We start from the raw sequence: 16328 nt of genomic DNA, 5'->3' as shown, positions 1-16328 counted from the left end.
CCAGTGATCCCCGCACATTAACACCATCCTACACCCACTAGGGACAATTTACATTTATACCAAGCCAATTAACCCACAAACCTGCACGTCTTTGGAGTGCGGGAGGAAACCGGAGCGCCAGGGGGGAAGTTTGGCTTATGTTATGTCTATTGGGGGGAGTCCAGAACCAGGGGCCACACAGTCTATGAATAAAGGAGAGGCCATTTAAAACTTAAATTATGAACTGTTTCGGCCTGGAGCACATCTTCAGTCCAGAAACATCTCTTATCCAAAACAAATTCGACAAGATTGCTTAAGGACAAAAAGTTTCAGGGAAATGTTTACTGCGTTACTGGCCTCAGTATCAGGGAAAACCCAAAAGTCCAGAGTGTTTAACATAGAAACATGGAAAATAGGTGCAGGAGTAGGCCATTCGGCCCTTCAAAGTCAGCACAACCATTTAATATGATAGACAATAGACAATAGGTGCAGGAGTAGGCCATTCGTCCCTTCGAACCAGCACCGCCATTCAATATGATAGACAATAGACAATAGACAATAGGTGCAGGAGTAGGCCATTCGGCCCTTCGAACCAGCACCACCATTCAATATGATAGACAATAGACAATAGACAATAGGTGCAGGGGTAGGCCATTCGGCCCTTCGAACCAGCACCACCATTCAATATGATAGACAATAGACAATAGACAATAGGTGCAGGAGTAGGCCATTCGGCCCTTCGAACCAGCACCACCATTCAATTCTATGTTTAATTCAACAAAGTCTTCACAAAGAACCATTTCATCAATGCAATGTGTGGAGATGTCTTACAGGGTGAGTCAGATTTCCCATCTGTTTTCTTTGGAGAATTTTTCACGTCGCCATCACTGCTACCTTCTGTTGCGGCTGTGAACAAACCAACGAGAAAAATGCAGTCACTAGGACAGTATGAAAAACAGGCACTGAAAATCCACATCTACCATCTGAGAGGGCAGACAGGGAGACACAGGTACAGATGCTGGTTTACATAAGATCATAAGTGGTCGTAAGTGACAGGAGCAGAACTAGGCCAAGTCGACTCCGCCATTCAATCATGGCTGATCTATCTTTCCCACCTAACCTCCATTCTCTGGAATTCTCTGCCTCAGAAGGCAGTGGAGGCCAATTCTCTGGATGCTTTCAAGAGGGAGCTGGATAGAGCTCTTAAGGATAGCAGAGTCAGTGGGTATGGGGAGAAGGCAGGAACGGGGTACTGATTGAGAATGATCAGCCATGATCACACGTAACCTTACTCCTATGAAACACATGGATCCATGGATAAAGAATAGTCCCAACCCAAACACATCACCTATCCGTGTTCTCCACAGATGCTGCCTGACCCGCTGGGTTACTCCAGCACTCTGTGAAACGTCACCTATCCATGTTCTCCAGAGATGCGCCTGACCCGCTGAGTTACTCCAGCACTTTGCGTTTTACTCAAGATTCCAGCATCTGCAGCTCCTCGTGTCTCTCTACTGGATCATCAGTGTAGACTAGAAAATGTGGCCAAATCTAAGACATCAGTAAAAGGACCGTGTTAGGGATTTTCACTGCTTGCTTTATTCTGATGATGTTCATTTGGGACGGAGCAGTATATGGTGTCATCCAGTAGGTGGCACTTGTGCACTGATGTTCTTTCCCAGCTATGTCACGTTGGCCAATAATTTACATCTCACAACTATCTGGTTGCCCACCAACACAACTCGTTTAAGAATGGGCAGTTTCCTTTATCATCGTTAATTTTTCATTGCCCTTTATCCCTCCACATCATCGTCTATATCTCTCGTTTCCCTAACCAGTCTGAACTGAAGAAGGGCCTCGTCACGAAATGTCACCTATTCCTTCTCATCAGAGGTGCTGCCTGTCCCGCTGAGTTACGCCAGCTTTTTGTGTCAGGGGGTATGGGGAGAAGGCAGGAAGGGGTACTGATTGAGAATGATCAGCCATGGTCACATTGAATGGCGGTGCTGGCTCGAAGGGCCGAATGGCCTACTCCTGCACCTATTGTCTATTGTCTATTGTATCTTTGGTTTAAACCAGCATCTGCAGTTCCTTCCAACACTTTTCTGAGACTCCACTGACTTGTTGCCACCACCATATAATCAATAGGCGTCTGTATCTTTAATCTCTAGCTGGGAAGAGTGCGGAGAAGATTTACGAGGATGTTGCCAGGGGGCGGGTGTCACGGTGGCGCAGCTGGTAGAGCTGCTGCCACACAGCACCGGAGACCCGGGTTCGATCCTGACCTCGGCTGCTGTCTGCGTGGAGTTTGCACGTTCTCTCTGAGATCACGTGGGTTTCCTCCGGGTGCTCCGGTTTCCTCCCACATCCCCAAGACGTGCAGGTTTGCAGGTGAATTGGCCCTGTGTAAAATTACCCATGGTGTGTGGGAGGTGATATCAAAGTAGGAGAATATAGCACTAGGTGTTCCTGATGGTTGATGCGTTTGGTCTTGTTGGAAGTTTCGGTGGGCCGAAGGGCCTGATTCCATGTTGTCATTTTCAAGTCAATATGTCGGATGATGTTGGGTAAGCTAGGACGTGGGGTACAGGAGGCTGAGGATAGCTATTAAAATAGACAATAGACAATAGGTGCAGGAGGAGGCCATTTGGCCCTTCGAGCCAGCACCGCCATTCAATGTGATCATGGCTGATCATTCTCAATCTGTACCCCGTTCCTGCCTTCTCCCCATACCCCCTGACTCCGCTATCCTTAAGAGCTCTATCTAGCTCTCTCTTGAAAGCATCCAGAGAATTGGCCTCCACTGCCTTCTGAGGGAGAGAATTCCACAGATTCACAACTCTCTGACTGAAAAAGATTTTCATCATCCCCCTTTCAAAAAGGCCTACCCCTTATTCTTAAACTGTGGCCCCTGGTTCTGGTTCTGCCACAGAAGGCAGTGGAGGCCAATTCACTGGATGTTTTCAAGAGCGAGTTAGATATACTGTGGCTCTTAGGGCTAACGGAATCAAGGGAAATGGGGAGAAAGCAGGAACGTGGTACTGATTGTGGATGATCAGCCATGATGGTATTGAAAGGCGGTGCTGGCTCAAAGGGCCGAATGGCCTCCTCCTGCACCTATTTTCTATGTTTCTATGTGTACCTGAGTACAGTGAGATTCTTTTTTCTGCCTTGAGTTCAGTGACAATAGACAGTAGGTGCAGGAGGAGGCCATTCGGCCCTTCGAGCCAGCACCGCCATTCAATGTGATCATGGCTGATCATTCTCAATCAGTACCTCGTTCCTGCCCTCTCCCCATACCCCCTGACTCCGCTATCCTTAAGAGCTCTATCTAGCTCTCTCTTGAATGCATTCAGAGAACTGGCCTCCACTGCCTTCTGAGGCAGAGAATTCCACAGATTCACAACTCTCTGACTGAAAAAGGTTTTCCTCATCTCAGTTCTAAATGGCCTACCACTTATTCTTAAACTGTGGCCCCTTATTCTGGATTCCCCCAACATTGGGAACATGTTTCTTGCCTCTAACGTGTCCAACCCCTTAATAATCTTATACGTTTCGATAAGATCCCCTCTCATCCTTCTAAATTCCAGTGTATACAAGCCTAGTCGCTCCAGTCTTTCAACATATGACAGTCCCGCCATTCCGGGAATTAACCTAGTAAACCTACACTGCACGCCCTCAATAGCAAGAATATCCCTCCTCAAATTTGGAGACCAAAACTGCACACAGTACTCCAGGTGCGGTCTCACTAGGGCCCTGTACAACTGCAGAAGGACCTCTTTGCTCCTATACTCAATCCTATACTCAATAATACTAACTGATGAAAAGCCAGTGTAGGACAGAATGTTCAGAGCATCACAGGCAGGTTTGCTGAAAATCCACAGAACAAAGTATTCACATACGAAAAAATAAACTGCTCAGATTCATTGAAATATGAGGTAGACACAAAATGCTGGAGTAACTCAGCGGGTCAGGCAGCATCTCTGGAGAGAAGGAATGGGTGACGTTTTGGGTCGAGACCCATCTCCAGTATTTTGTGTCTACCTTCGATTTAAACCAGCATCTGGAGTTCTTTCCTACACATTCATCTCTATACTAAAACTCTCGTTTGTTTGTCTGTTTGTTCCTGAACTACAGCCAAAACGGTCCACGATAGCGCGACAATTTTAGGCCCACCTTACTCACCGTCGTCCCTTTGGTGCTAATGGAAGAAGTTTCATTGAAATCGGTGTTATATTTTTATAGTTATCCACATTTTAAAGTTTAAATCTATCTCCTAGGGAGGGAGGGGGGAGGGAGGGGGGAGGGAGGAGAGAGGATAAGGGGAATTGAGGGGATGGAGTGGGGGGAGGAGGGGAAGGGGGAGGTGGGAGGATGAGAGGGGTTGAGGGGGATGGAGTGGGGGGGAGGGGAATGGGGGAGGGGTGGGGGGGGAGAGGAGGGGAGGGGATGAGAGGAGAGGGGAGGGAAGGGGAGGAGGGGTGGGGGCAGAGGAGGGAGAGGAGGGGGGAGGGGATAAGAGGAGGGGAGGGAGGGGGGGAGAGGAGGGGGGAGAGGAGGGGGAGGGTTGGGTTGGGATGAGAGGGGGGGAGGGAGGGGGTAGAGGGGAGTGGGAGGGGGAGAGGAGAGGGTGCTGCACCAATGCAGGAGAGGTTCTGGGCCCAACGGGTCCACTTGGTCTAGTTGAAATATAAATCTACAATGCAAGCCTTACCTCAATACCACCTGATGTTTCTCTTTGTCAAATCATTGTTACTTTATTGATATGTTGATGTGATATCAACAAAAGCCTTCTTGACCACCCGATCTACCTGCGACATCACCTTCAAGGAACTTCAAAGAGCATATACAAAATTTCCACACTCTTCTAGAGAGTAATTCGAAATTCAGTTCATCTTGACTGTTACATTCAAAGAATTGTCCGTGATGTTTAGACTGAGCTTGTGAAACTGTATCGTTTCGAAAAGACTCTTGAAATTCGGGCAGTGTGCTTTCAAATGTAAGGCCACAATTGGTATCGTTTAAAGGATTTTTCAATCTGGAAGCAATTAATTTGAAACGTTATCAAAAGGAACTCAGGTGCTGGGTTGTACAGTACCAAAGATAGACACAAAATGCTGGAGTAACTCAGCAGGTCGGGCAGCATCCCTGAAGAACGTGGATAGGTGATGTTTCAGGTCGGGCCCCTTCTTCAGACTGCGATTAATTTATTTTCCGTTTCAGTGCACTGAAAATAACTTGATATATAATCAATAGGGTTATTTTCAGTCATTTTAAAATCCCGTTAGTCATTCCTGAGTGCTGGATATCCTCATTAAAATGAATATTTTATTCAGAAACCACTGTAAAGCTATATTAATTAACTTGTGCTACGTTAGCACTCTTCAATAAATCAAGGAATACTTTTCAATGAAAATAAATGACTTTTTTCTATTATTCTGCCTGATTACGCTAGATTACTGAAGGTTTTTCATTTGTAATTAAGCAAAATGAGTTTGGTTGCAACGCAAGTTGCAATCTAATCCAGGATGATTGCATTAGTCACAGAGTCGTAGAGTGACACAGCTTAGAAACAGGCCCTTCGGCCCAACTTGCCCACACTGGCCAACAATGTAACAGCTACACTAGTCCCACCTGCCTGCGCTTGGTCCATATCCCTCCAAACCCTGTCCAATCCATGTGCCTGTCTAACTGTTTCTTAAACGTTGGGATAGTCCCTGCCTCAACTACCTCCTCTGGCAGCTCGTTCCATACACCCACCACCCTCTGTGTGAAAAAGTTACCCCTCAGATAGCTATTAAATCTTTTCCCCTTCACCTTAAACCTATGTTCTTTAGTCCTCGATTCCCCTATACTGGGCATCTACCCGATCTATTCCTCATGATTTTACGCATGATTTTATACATTCTGCACAATATTCCCTGATTGTTTTATATTTTTGGTTTAGTTTTAGTCTTTGAGATACAGCGTGGAAATAGGCCCTTCGGCAGACTGAATCCGCACCGACCAGCGATCCCCACACATTAATACAAGCCTACACACACTAGGGACAATTTACACTTATAGCAAGTAAGCAAACCCATGCCAATTTACCTATAAACCTGTATGTCTTTGGAGTGTGTGGGAGGAAACCGAAGATCTCGGAGAAAACCCACGCAGGTCACGGGGAGAACGTACAAACTACGTACGGACAGCGCCCGTAGTCGGAATCGATCCCGGACCTCTGGCGCTGGAAGCATTGTAGGGCAGCAATTCTACCGCTGCGCCACCATGCCATCCTTTCAGGGGAAGTCAGGGGAAAGTCTGTCCTGAGTGCGGTGATGGGAAGCATGGGTGGGCTTTCCACATGAAGCCTCAGTATATCATCTTTTAGACGAGTTGGATCTATGCTGGCTTTCCAACAAATGGGAAGTGTACACACACACCCAGGACCTGTACTGACCGACCGACGTAGTACATATATACACACACCCACACACACACACACACACACACCCACACACACACACACACACACACACACACACACACACACACACACACACACACACACACACACACACACACACCCAGGACCTGTACTGACCGACGGACATAGTACATATATACACACACCCACACACACACACCCGGGATCTGTACTGACCGACCGACGTAGTACATATATACACACACCCACAAATACACACACACACACACACACGCACATGCACACACGCACACACACGCACACACGCACACACACACGCACACACACACACACACACACACACACACACACACACCCGGGATCAGTACTGACCGACTGACGTAGTACATATATACACACACCCACAAATACACACACACACACCCACACACATATATATATATATATACACACATGCACATGCATATATATATATACACACACACACATAACGTACACACAAAAAAACAAACTATAATAGTGCTATAATAACTATAACATTAAACAAACACACATCCTGTCCGCTAGCATTGCTAGGATTACTGAAGATAGACACAGCGTGCCGGAGTAACTCAGCGGGTCAGGCAGCATCTCTGGAGAACATGGACAGGTGACATTTCACAGAGTGCTGGAGTAACTCAGCGGGTCAGGCAGCTTCTCTGGAGAACATGGATAGGTGACGTTTCGGGTTGAGACACTCGACATTGTTTGTTCATCTCTCACTCTTGTCCAATGATCTGCCTGTCAACCCTCCTCCCCTCACAACCTGTCACCACCCGTTATTTACCAAGCGTTGTCCTGCCCCTCCTCTATTCTAGCTTTCCATCTCACACCCCACTCTGCAATCAGTCTGAAGAAGTGTCCCGATTCAAAACGTCAGCTCTCCAAGCTTTCCAGAGATGCTGCCTGGCCCGCTGAGTTACTCCAGCACTCTGTGTCTAATTTCCAAGTTACTTGTTCTGTGATATTAATCTACCCTTTCAGGACCAGCCTCACCCCGGCCACTCCCTCTTCTCCCCTCTCCCATCGGTCAAGAGGTACAGAAGTGTGAAAACGCACACCTCCAGATTCAGGAACAGTTTCTCCCCGGCTGTTATCAGGCAACTGAACCATCCCACCACAACCAGAGAGCAGTGCTGAACTACTATCTACCTCATTGGTGACCCTCGGACTATCCTTGATCGGACTTTGCTGGCTTCACCTTGCACTAAACGTTATTCCCTTATCATGTATCTGTACACTGTGGACGGCTCGATTGTAATCCTGTGTTATCTTTCCACTGACTGGTCAGCACAAAAGCAACGAAAGCTTTTCACTGTACCTCGGTACACGTGACATGGAGGACTCTGGCGTTGAAGGACGGGCCACATGGGAGCTGGAGGACGCGCCTACCGGGATCAAAGAGGGTCATAGAAACATAGGAGGTGCAGGAGGAGGCCATTCGGCCCTTTGAGCCAGCACCGCCATTCATTGTGCTCATGGCTGGTCCATTTTCCCTAGTGTGTGTAGCATCGTGCTAGTGATCGCTGGTCAGCTGGACTTGGTGGGCCGAAGGGCCTGTTTCTGCGCTGAATGTCTAAATCTCTATAGTATAGGTCGTATAGTTGGTTGTACTACAGACTGTGATTTTGCACTGTGTGGATACCTAGTACTATGGTTATTCATTTATTGTATTGTTGATTATTATATGTTTATGTTAGTATATTATTATATTATAATATGTCTATTTGCATTTTGATGAGCCTGACAAGCTGCTCCAAGTAAGAATGTCGTCGTTCCATTGTTGGGACATTTGACAATTAAAATTCTTATAACATATAACATATATGTGGCATATGACATATAAAATTCTGAAAGGATTGGACAGGAAAAATGTTCCCAATGTTGGGGGAGTCCAGAACCAGGGGCCACAGTTTAAGAATAAGGGGTAGGCCATTTATGACGGAGATGAGGAAAATCTTTTCTCACCCAGAAAGTTGTGAATCTGTGGAATTCTCTGCCTCAGAAGGCGGTGGAGGTCAATTCACTGGATGTTTTCAAGAGAGAGTTAGATTTAGCTCTTAGGGCTAACGGAATCAAGGAATATGGGGAGAAAGCAGGAACGGGGTACTGATTGAGAATGATCAGCCATGATCATATTGAATGGCGGTGCTGGTTCGAAGGTCCGAATGGCCTCCTCCTGCACCTATTGTCTATTGTCCATCATATTAAATGGTGATGCTGGCTTTGAAGGTCCGAATGGCCTACTCCTGCACCTATTTTCCACGTTTCTATGTTAAACACTCTGGACTTTTGGGTTTTCCCAGATACTGAGGCCAGTAACTCAGTAAACATTTTCCTGAAACTTTTTGTTCTTAAGCAATCTTGTCAAATTTGTTTAGGATAAGAGATGTTTCAGGTCTGGACTGAAGATGTGCTCCAGGCCGAAACAGGTCATAATTTAGTATCTGTGATGGTCATGAGATTTGGACAGGATCAGACATAGAAAATAGGTGCAGGAGGAAGCCATTTGGCCCTTCGAGCCAGCACCGCCATTCATTGTGATCATGGCTGATCATCCACAATCAGTAACCCATGACTGCCTTCTCCCCATATCCCTTGATTCCGCTAGCCCCTAGAGCTCTATCTAACTCTCTCTTAAATTCATCCAGTGAATTGGTCTCCACTGCCCTCTGTGGCAGAGAATTTCACAAATTCACAACTCTCTGGGTGAAAAAGTTCCGTCTCACCTCAGTTTTAAATGACCTCCCCTTTATTCTAAGACTGTGTGGCCCCTGGTTCTGGACTCCCCCCAACATTGGGAACATTGTTCCTGCATCCCGGAGTGTGGGGGGACCGCAGAGAGGGGTGAGGGTTGGGAACAAAGGAGGACCTGGCGCGGGATGCTTTGCAACTTTGGCGTCACCCTTTATGTGGTGACTGTTTGCATACCTTGGGTATCATACCTTGGGTATCCATTTAGAACTGAGATGAGGAAAAACTTTTTCAGTCAGAGAGTTGTGAATCTGTGGAATTCTCTGCCTCAGAAGGCAGTGGAGGCCAATTCTCTGAATGCATTCAAGAGAGAGCTAGATAGAGCTCTTAAGGATAGCGGAGTCAGGGGGTATGGGGAGAAGGCAGGAACGGGGTACTGATTGAGAATGATCAGCCATGATCACATTGAATGGCGGTGCTGGCTCGAAGGGCAGAATGGCCTCCCCCTGCACCTATTATTTGTGGTGCATGTGACAATAAAGTATTCATTCATCATCCATCCATCCATCCATTCCTTCATTCATCCATTCCATTCATTCATTCATTCATTCATTCATTCATTCATTCATTCATTCATTCGTTCAATAAACTAAAGTAAAAGTACACTAAACCCCCTGACAAAATAGCAAGAGTGCTTAACTGAAAACTGTAATGTCCAGGTTCAGGAACAGCTTCTTTCCTGCAGCCATTCGGCTATTAAACACGACAACCTCAAATAACCTCTGAACTAGGGCGGTCACGGTGGCGCAGCGGTAGAGTTGCCGCCTTACAGCGAATGCAGCGCCGGAGACTCCGGTTCGATCCTGACTACGGGCGCCGTCTGTACGGAGTTTGTACGTTCTCCCCGTGACCTGCGTGGGTTTTCTCCGAGATCTTCGGTTTCCTCCCACACTCCAAAGACGTACAGGTACGTAGGTTAATTGGCTGGGCAAAAGTAAAAATTGTCCCTAGTGGGTGTAGGATGGTGTTAGTGTGCGGGGATCGCTGGGCGGCGCGGACCCGGTGGGCTGAAGGGCCTGTTTCTGCGCTGTATCTCTAAATCTAAACCTAAAAAAAAAATCTCCAGTAGCTAGTTTTTGTCTTCCATTTTGTCACAGTAATATTATTTTTGCTTTCATATGGAAATGATTATCTAAATGATGAAGTATACATTTCACTTCCAATTTCCATCCTGCCCTTAAATATACCTGGACTATCTAAAATCTAAAACTACATAGACTATCATTGTTATAATTGCACTATTGTGCAATTGTGTTTTTTTGTGTGTACGTATGTGTATATATATATGATCTATACACGTATATGTATGGTACGTGTACATATATACACACTGAACAGTTTTTTCTCTCTCGTTTATTATATAGTTTACAGTGCACCATGTTTACATATTGTGTTGTGCTGCTGCAAGTAAGAATGTCATTGTTCTATCTGGGACACGTGACAATGTAAACACTGTTGACTAATTAGTACCAGCCTCGTTCAAGATGGTGTGGTGCATAAATCTGTGATGTTATTATTTGGCCCCTTTCCTTCACATTTCCTTTGTGGAGACGCTGGGGAACTGAACAAACGGTGGAAAATGTAGATTGAAACATCCTTTGCCAAGTTACGGAGACCGCTTTGGGACCAATGCTCTGTGATCTCTGCTCCCACAGCAGCTGGTTCGATGTTGTTCCTTCTCAAGGCTGAAGTTGCTCCTTACATCTGTCGCACTGATTGTCATGTCGTAAGGCAGGATTCACGTTACATAAAGTTTACCGTAGGAAGAAAACAGGGAGGTTGTTGCAGTCAATATTTGTCAAGGCAGAAGACACAGAATGCTGGGGCAACTCAGCGGGTCAGGCAGCATCTCTGGAGAACATGGACAGACGACGTTTCACAGAGTGCTGGAGTAACTCAGCAGGTCTGGCAGCATCTCTGGAGAACATGGATAGGTGACGTTTCACAGAGTGCTGGAGTAACTCAGCGGGTCAGGCAGCATCTCTGGAGAACATGGATAGGTGACGTTTCACAGAGTGCTGGAGTAACTCAGCGGATCAGGCAGCATCTCTGGAGAACATGGATAGGTGACGTTTCACAGAGTGCTGGAGTAACTCAGCGGGTCAGGCAGCATCTCTGGAGAATGTGGACAGGCAACGTTTCACAGAGTGCTGGAGTAACTCAGCAGGTCAGGCAGCATCTGTGGAGAACATGGATAGGTGACGTTTCACAGAGTGCTGGAGTAACTCAGCGGGTCAGGCAGCATCTGTGGAGAACATGGATAGGTGACGTTTCACAGAGTGCTGGAGTAACTCAGCGGGTCAGGCAGCATCTGTGGAGAACATGGATAGGTGACGTTTCACAGAGTGCTGGAGTAACTCAGCGGGTCAGGCAGCACCTCTGGAGAACATGGATAGTCTGGCCCGAAACGCCACCTATTCCCCCCACCCCCACGTTCTCCAGAGATGCTGCCTGACCCGCTGAGTTACGTTCTCCCCGTGAACTGTGTGGGTTTTCTCGAAGATCTTCGGTTTCCTCCCACACTACAAAGACGTACGGGGCTGTAGGTTGATTGGCTTGGTCTAAATGAAGAATCGACCCCAGTGTGTGTAGGATAGTGTTAGTGTGCGGGGATCGCTGGTCGGCGCGGACCCGGTGGGCCGAAGGGCGTTTCCGCTCTGTATCTCTAAACTAAACGAAACCTTTGAGCTACATGCAGGTGAAATATCTTGAAAGCACCTGTTATTAACAAATGTCATCGAGGTATTTTCCAACACTTGAAGATTATTAATGGCCGCACGTTATGGATTGAATGCTCTTTATCAAGATCAAAGAACCAATTCCAAATGCGTCCTCACATGTTGATTGGCAGAAAGCTGTGCATCTTTCCTGACTCTTCCAATAGAAAAACTGACTATTCACCATCGTAAACTCACAATGGTAAGAGATCAAATGGAGGCCGTTTATTACCACCTTCAATAAATATCTCATACCTTCAATCTTATCATCATTCTTTTCCACAGACTCTTTGTTTCCGTACTTCTTTGAAGAAGGGGAGTTTGCATTTAGGTCTTCATCATCTGAGAAAGGAAAGAGCACAGCACAGGATTGAAAGCAATTCTTACCTTGATTTGTGTGTCTCCCTGTCATCAAAGTGACTTGATTGAATCCATTATATAGCCTACCTCCTTTCTATAAGGCAATCTCCTGTTGTTTTCTGCCCAGCCTTTGTCGGCACTGGGCCTGTACTCGCTGGAGTTTAGCACATTGAGCACATTGAAACGTACAGAATAGTGAAAGGCCTGGATAGAGTGGATGTGGAGAGGATGTTTCCACTAGTGGGAGAGTCTAGCCTCAGAATTAAAGGACGTTCTTTTAGGAAGGAGATGAGGAGGAATTTCTTTAGTTGGAGGGTGGTGAATCTGTGGAATTCTTTGCCACAGAAGGCTGTGGAGGCCACAAGTCAGTGGATATATTTAAGGCAGAGAGTAGATAGATTCTTGATTAGTACAGGTGTCAGAGGTTATAGACAATAGGTGCAGGAGTAGGCCCTCGAGCCAGCACCACCATTCAATGTGATAATGGCTGATCATTCACAATCAGTACCCTGTTCCTGCCTTCTCCCCATACCAGCTGACTCCGCTATCTTTAAGAGCTCTATCTAACTCTTTCTTGAAAGTATCTAGAGAATTGGCCTCCATTGCTTTCTGAGGCAGAGAATTCCACAGATTTACAACGCTCTGACTGAAAAAGTTTTTCCTCATCTCTGTTCTAAATGGCCCTTATTCTTAATCTGTGGCCCCTGGTTCTGGACTCCCCCAACATTGGGAACATGTTTCTTGCCTCTAACGTGTCCAACCCCTTAATAATCTTATATGTTTCAATAAGATCCCCTCTCATCCTTCTAAATTCCAGCGTATACAAGCCTAGTTATGGGGAGAAGGGAAACGGGGTTGGGAGGGAGAGATAGATCAGCCATGATTGAATGGCGGAGTAGACTTGATGGGCCGAATGGCCTATTTCTGCTCCTATCGCTTATGACCTGATGATCTTATGATGTGTCCATTTCAATGATCATGACAGTGGGGCTGCCAGATAAGAAAATGCAGCCTGTTCTGCCTCTCTCACACACCCAGCAAGTAATAAAACAACATAAAAACTCGACACAAAAGCTCTTAAAGATGAAAAATGGTTATGCATTGCCTGGAGAAACATGTGATATAAATGTCCTGATAAATGCACAATGCGTTATTAGAAGGCATGAACAAACGATGATTTATATTTTCTGAGGTATGTACCAATGTATTTCTCATGAGCCGTATAAAATCCATGAACAAGTTCTTAATTCCATTTGGACTTAACCAATCTGGAACGGATAGATGAATACAAATGTAATTTAATGAAATCCAAGTGTGCCAATCTACTATTGTGAATAATATCAAAAGCAATTATGCTTTTTTGATGTTGTATCCGACTAATTTACACAAAATATGAATAATTGTGCGTGATGAAACCATCCAATAAGGCATGATCTGCCCACGTCTCACAGTTTGTTTCTTTGCTTCCACTCGGTATTGTGCTTCTGATGAGGAAGTTCTGTAGGAATGGCAGCAGCATTTATCATAGCTGACAGAGTGGGGATGAGAATGGCAGTGTTTGTAAGGACTTACAACTAAGAGTGTACTCTTTGTGCCAGTAATCAGTTCAGCTGGTCTTACAGGATGGAGTAAAACCTGCACGCCTTTACGGGCAAACGTTCACACAGACATACGCCAACCCATCTCTGTTCAACCACTGCACCATGCAGAGGATAGAGCTTTCAAAGAGCAAGTCCTCACATGTACAGAGGAGGCCTGGGTGACAATCGGAGATAAAGGTATGACTTCTACAGCGCCAAGTTTCAGAAGTGAAATAGGTAAGCCCCCATTGTACAGTGTGTTAATAGACAATAGACAATAGACAATAGGTGCAGGTGTAGGCCATTCGGCCTTTCGAGCCAGCACCGCCATTCAATGTGATCATGGCTGATCATTCTCAATCAGTACCCCATTCCTGCCCTCTCCCCATACCCCCCTGACTCCGCTATCCTTAAGAGCTCTATCTAGCTCTCTCTTGAATGCATTCAGAGAATTGGCCTCCACTGCCTTCTGAGGCAGGGAATTCCACAGATTCACAACTCTCTGACTGACAAAGTTGTTCCTCATCTCTGTTCTAAATGGCCTACCCCTTATTCTTAAACTGTGGCCCCTTGTTCTGGACTCCCCCAACATTGGGAACATGTTTCCTGCCTCTAACGTGTCCAACCGCTTAATAATCTTATATGTTTCGATAAGATCCTTCTAAATTCCAGTGTATATAAGCTAAGGGTGGCACGGTGGCGCAGCGGTAGAGTTGCTGCCTCACAGCACTGGAGACCCGGGTTCCATCCCGACTACGGGTGCTGTCTGTACGTAGTTTGTACGTTCTCCCCGTGACCTGTGTGGGTTTTCTCCGAGATCTTCGGTTTCCTCCCACACTCCAAAGACGTGCAGGTTTGTAGGTTAATTGGCTTGGTAAATGTAAAAACAATTGTCCCTAGTGGGTGGAGTGTGCGGGGATCACTGGTCGGCGCGGACCTGGTGGGCCAAAAGGGCCTGTTTCCGCGCTGTATCTCTAAACAAAGAGCAAGTCTCCACATGTACAGAGGAGGCCTGGGTGGCAATCGTAGATATAAGTATGATATATATATCTGTGTAGGAAAATAACTGCAGATGCTGGTACAAATCGAAAATATCACAAAGTGCTGGAGTAACTCAGCGGGTCAGGCAGCATCTCCGGAGAGAAGGAATGGGTAACGTTTCGGGTCGAGAACCTTCTTCAGACTGATGTCAGGGGGGGCGGGACAAAGATATAATCTTATAAACTAAGGTGCAGTCCGGATCTCCCAACCAACCTCATTGCTTTTTTCAAAATCTGCACTCTTCTGCAGCTGCAAAGCCGTAATTCTATAGATACACAAAAAGCTGGAGTAACTCAGCGGGTCAGACAGTATCTCTGGAGAAAAGGAATAGGTGACGTTTCAGGTGGAGGTATCTCAGGTGGAGAAATTAATAGACAATAGACAATAGACAATAGGTGCAGGAGGAGGCCATTCGGCCCTTCGAGCCAGCACCGCCATTCAATGTGATCATGGCTGATCATTCTCAATCAGTACCCCGTTCCTGCCTTCTCCCCATACCCCCTGACTCCGCTATCCTTAAGAGCTCTATCTAGCTCTCTCTTGAATGCATTCAGAGAATTGGCCTCCACTGCCTTCTGAGGCAGAGAATTCCACAGATTTTCAAGAAAACATGCAACGATAATCAAAGAAATGTGGGACACACAATGGCCCAATGGCCCACCAGCACTACAAGCAGCATCATTGTGCTGTCTCTATTATAAATTCATAAGTTGTAGGAGCAGAATTAGGCCAGTCGCCCATCGAGTCTACACCACCATTCAATCATGGCTGATCTATCTTTCCCTCTCAACCCCATTCTCCTGCCTTCTCCCCGTAACCCCTGACACCCGTACTAAACAAGAATCTGAAAATCTCCACCTTAAAAACATCCGTTGATTTGGCCTCCACAGCCTAATCAGTACCCCGTTCCTGCTTTCTCCCCATACTGATTGAGAATGATCAGCCATGATCACATTGAATGGCTCGAAGGGCCGAATGGCCTCCTCCTGCACCTATTGTCTATTGTCTATATCACATGATTCCTTTAGCCCGAAGAGCCATATCTAATTCTCTCTTGAAAACATCCAGTAAATTGGCCTCCACAGCCTTCTGTGGCAGAGAATTCCACAGATTCACCACTCTCTGACTAATGAAATTCTTCCTCATCTCAATAGACAATAGACAATAGGTGCAGGAGTAGGCCATTCGGCCCTTCGAGCCAGCACGGCCATTCAATGTGATCATGGCTGATCATTCACAATCAGTACCCCGTTCCTGCCTTTTCCCCATACCCCCTGACTCCGCTATCCTTAAGAGCTCTATTTAGCTCTCTCTTAAATGCATTCAGAGAACTGGCCTCCACTGCCTTCTGAGGCAGAGAATTCCACAGATTCACAACTCTCTGACTGAAAAAGGTTTTCCTCATCTCCGTTCTAAATGGCCTACCCC

The 16328-nt window shown here is 46.2% G+C and overlaps 1 protein-coding gene across 2 annotated transcripts in view; it reads right to left on the bottom strand.

Moving 5' to 3' along the window:
- Positions 1–16328, bottom strand: part of LOC144596824 (ADP-ribose glycohydrolase MACROD1-like) — a 1032359-nt gene that overhangs the window by 44389 nt on the left and 971642 nt on the right. The window contains exons 11-12 of one of the 2 annotated variants that reach the window (XM_078405658.1): positions 12175–12261; positions 811–885 (exon numbers count right to left, since the gene is read on the bottom strand). In XM_078405658.1, the coding sequence (XP_078261784.1) occupies positions 811–885; positions 12175–12261 (162 nt within the window). The remainder of the gene's footprint in view (positions 1–810; positions 886–12174; positions 12262–16328) is intronic. The other variant, XM_078405659.1, reaches the window with a different exon arrangement.

The sequence above is a fragment of the Rhinoraja longicauda genome, chromosome 9 (genome assembly GCF_053455715.1).
Source record: "Rhinoraja longicauda isolate Sanriku21f chromosome 9, sRhiLon1.1, whole genome shotgun sequence".
Classification (NCBI taxonomy): domain Eukaryota; kingdom Metazoa; phylum Chordata; class Chondrichthyes; order Rajiformes; family Arhynchobatidae; genus Rhinoraja; species Rhinoraja longicauda.
This window is presented reverse-complemented; position numbering and strand designations above follow the sequence as displayed.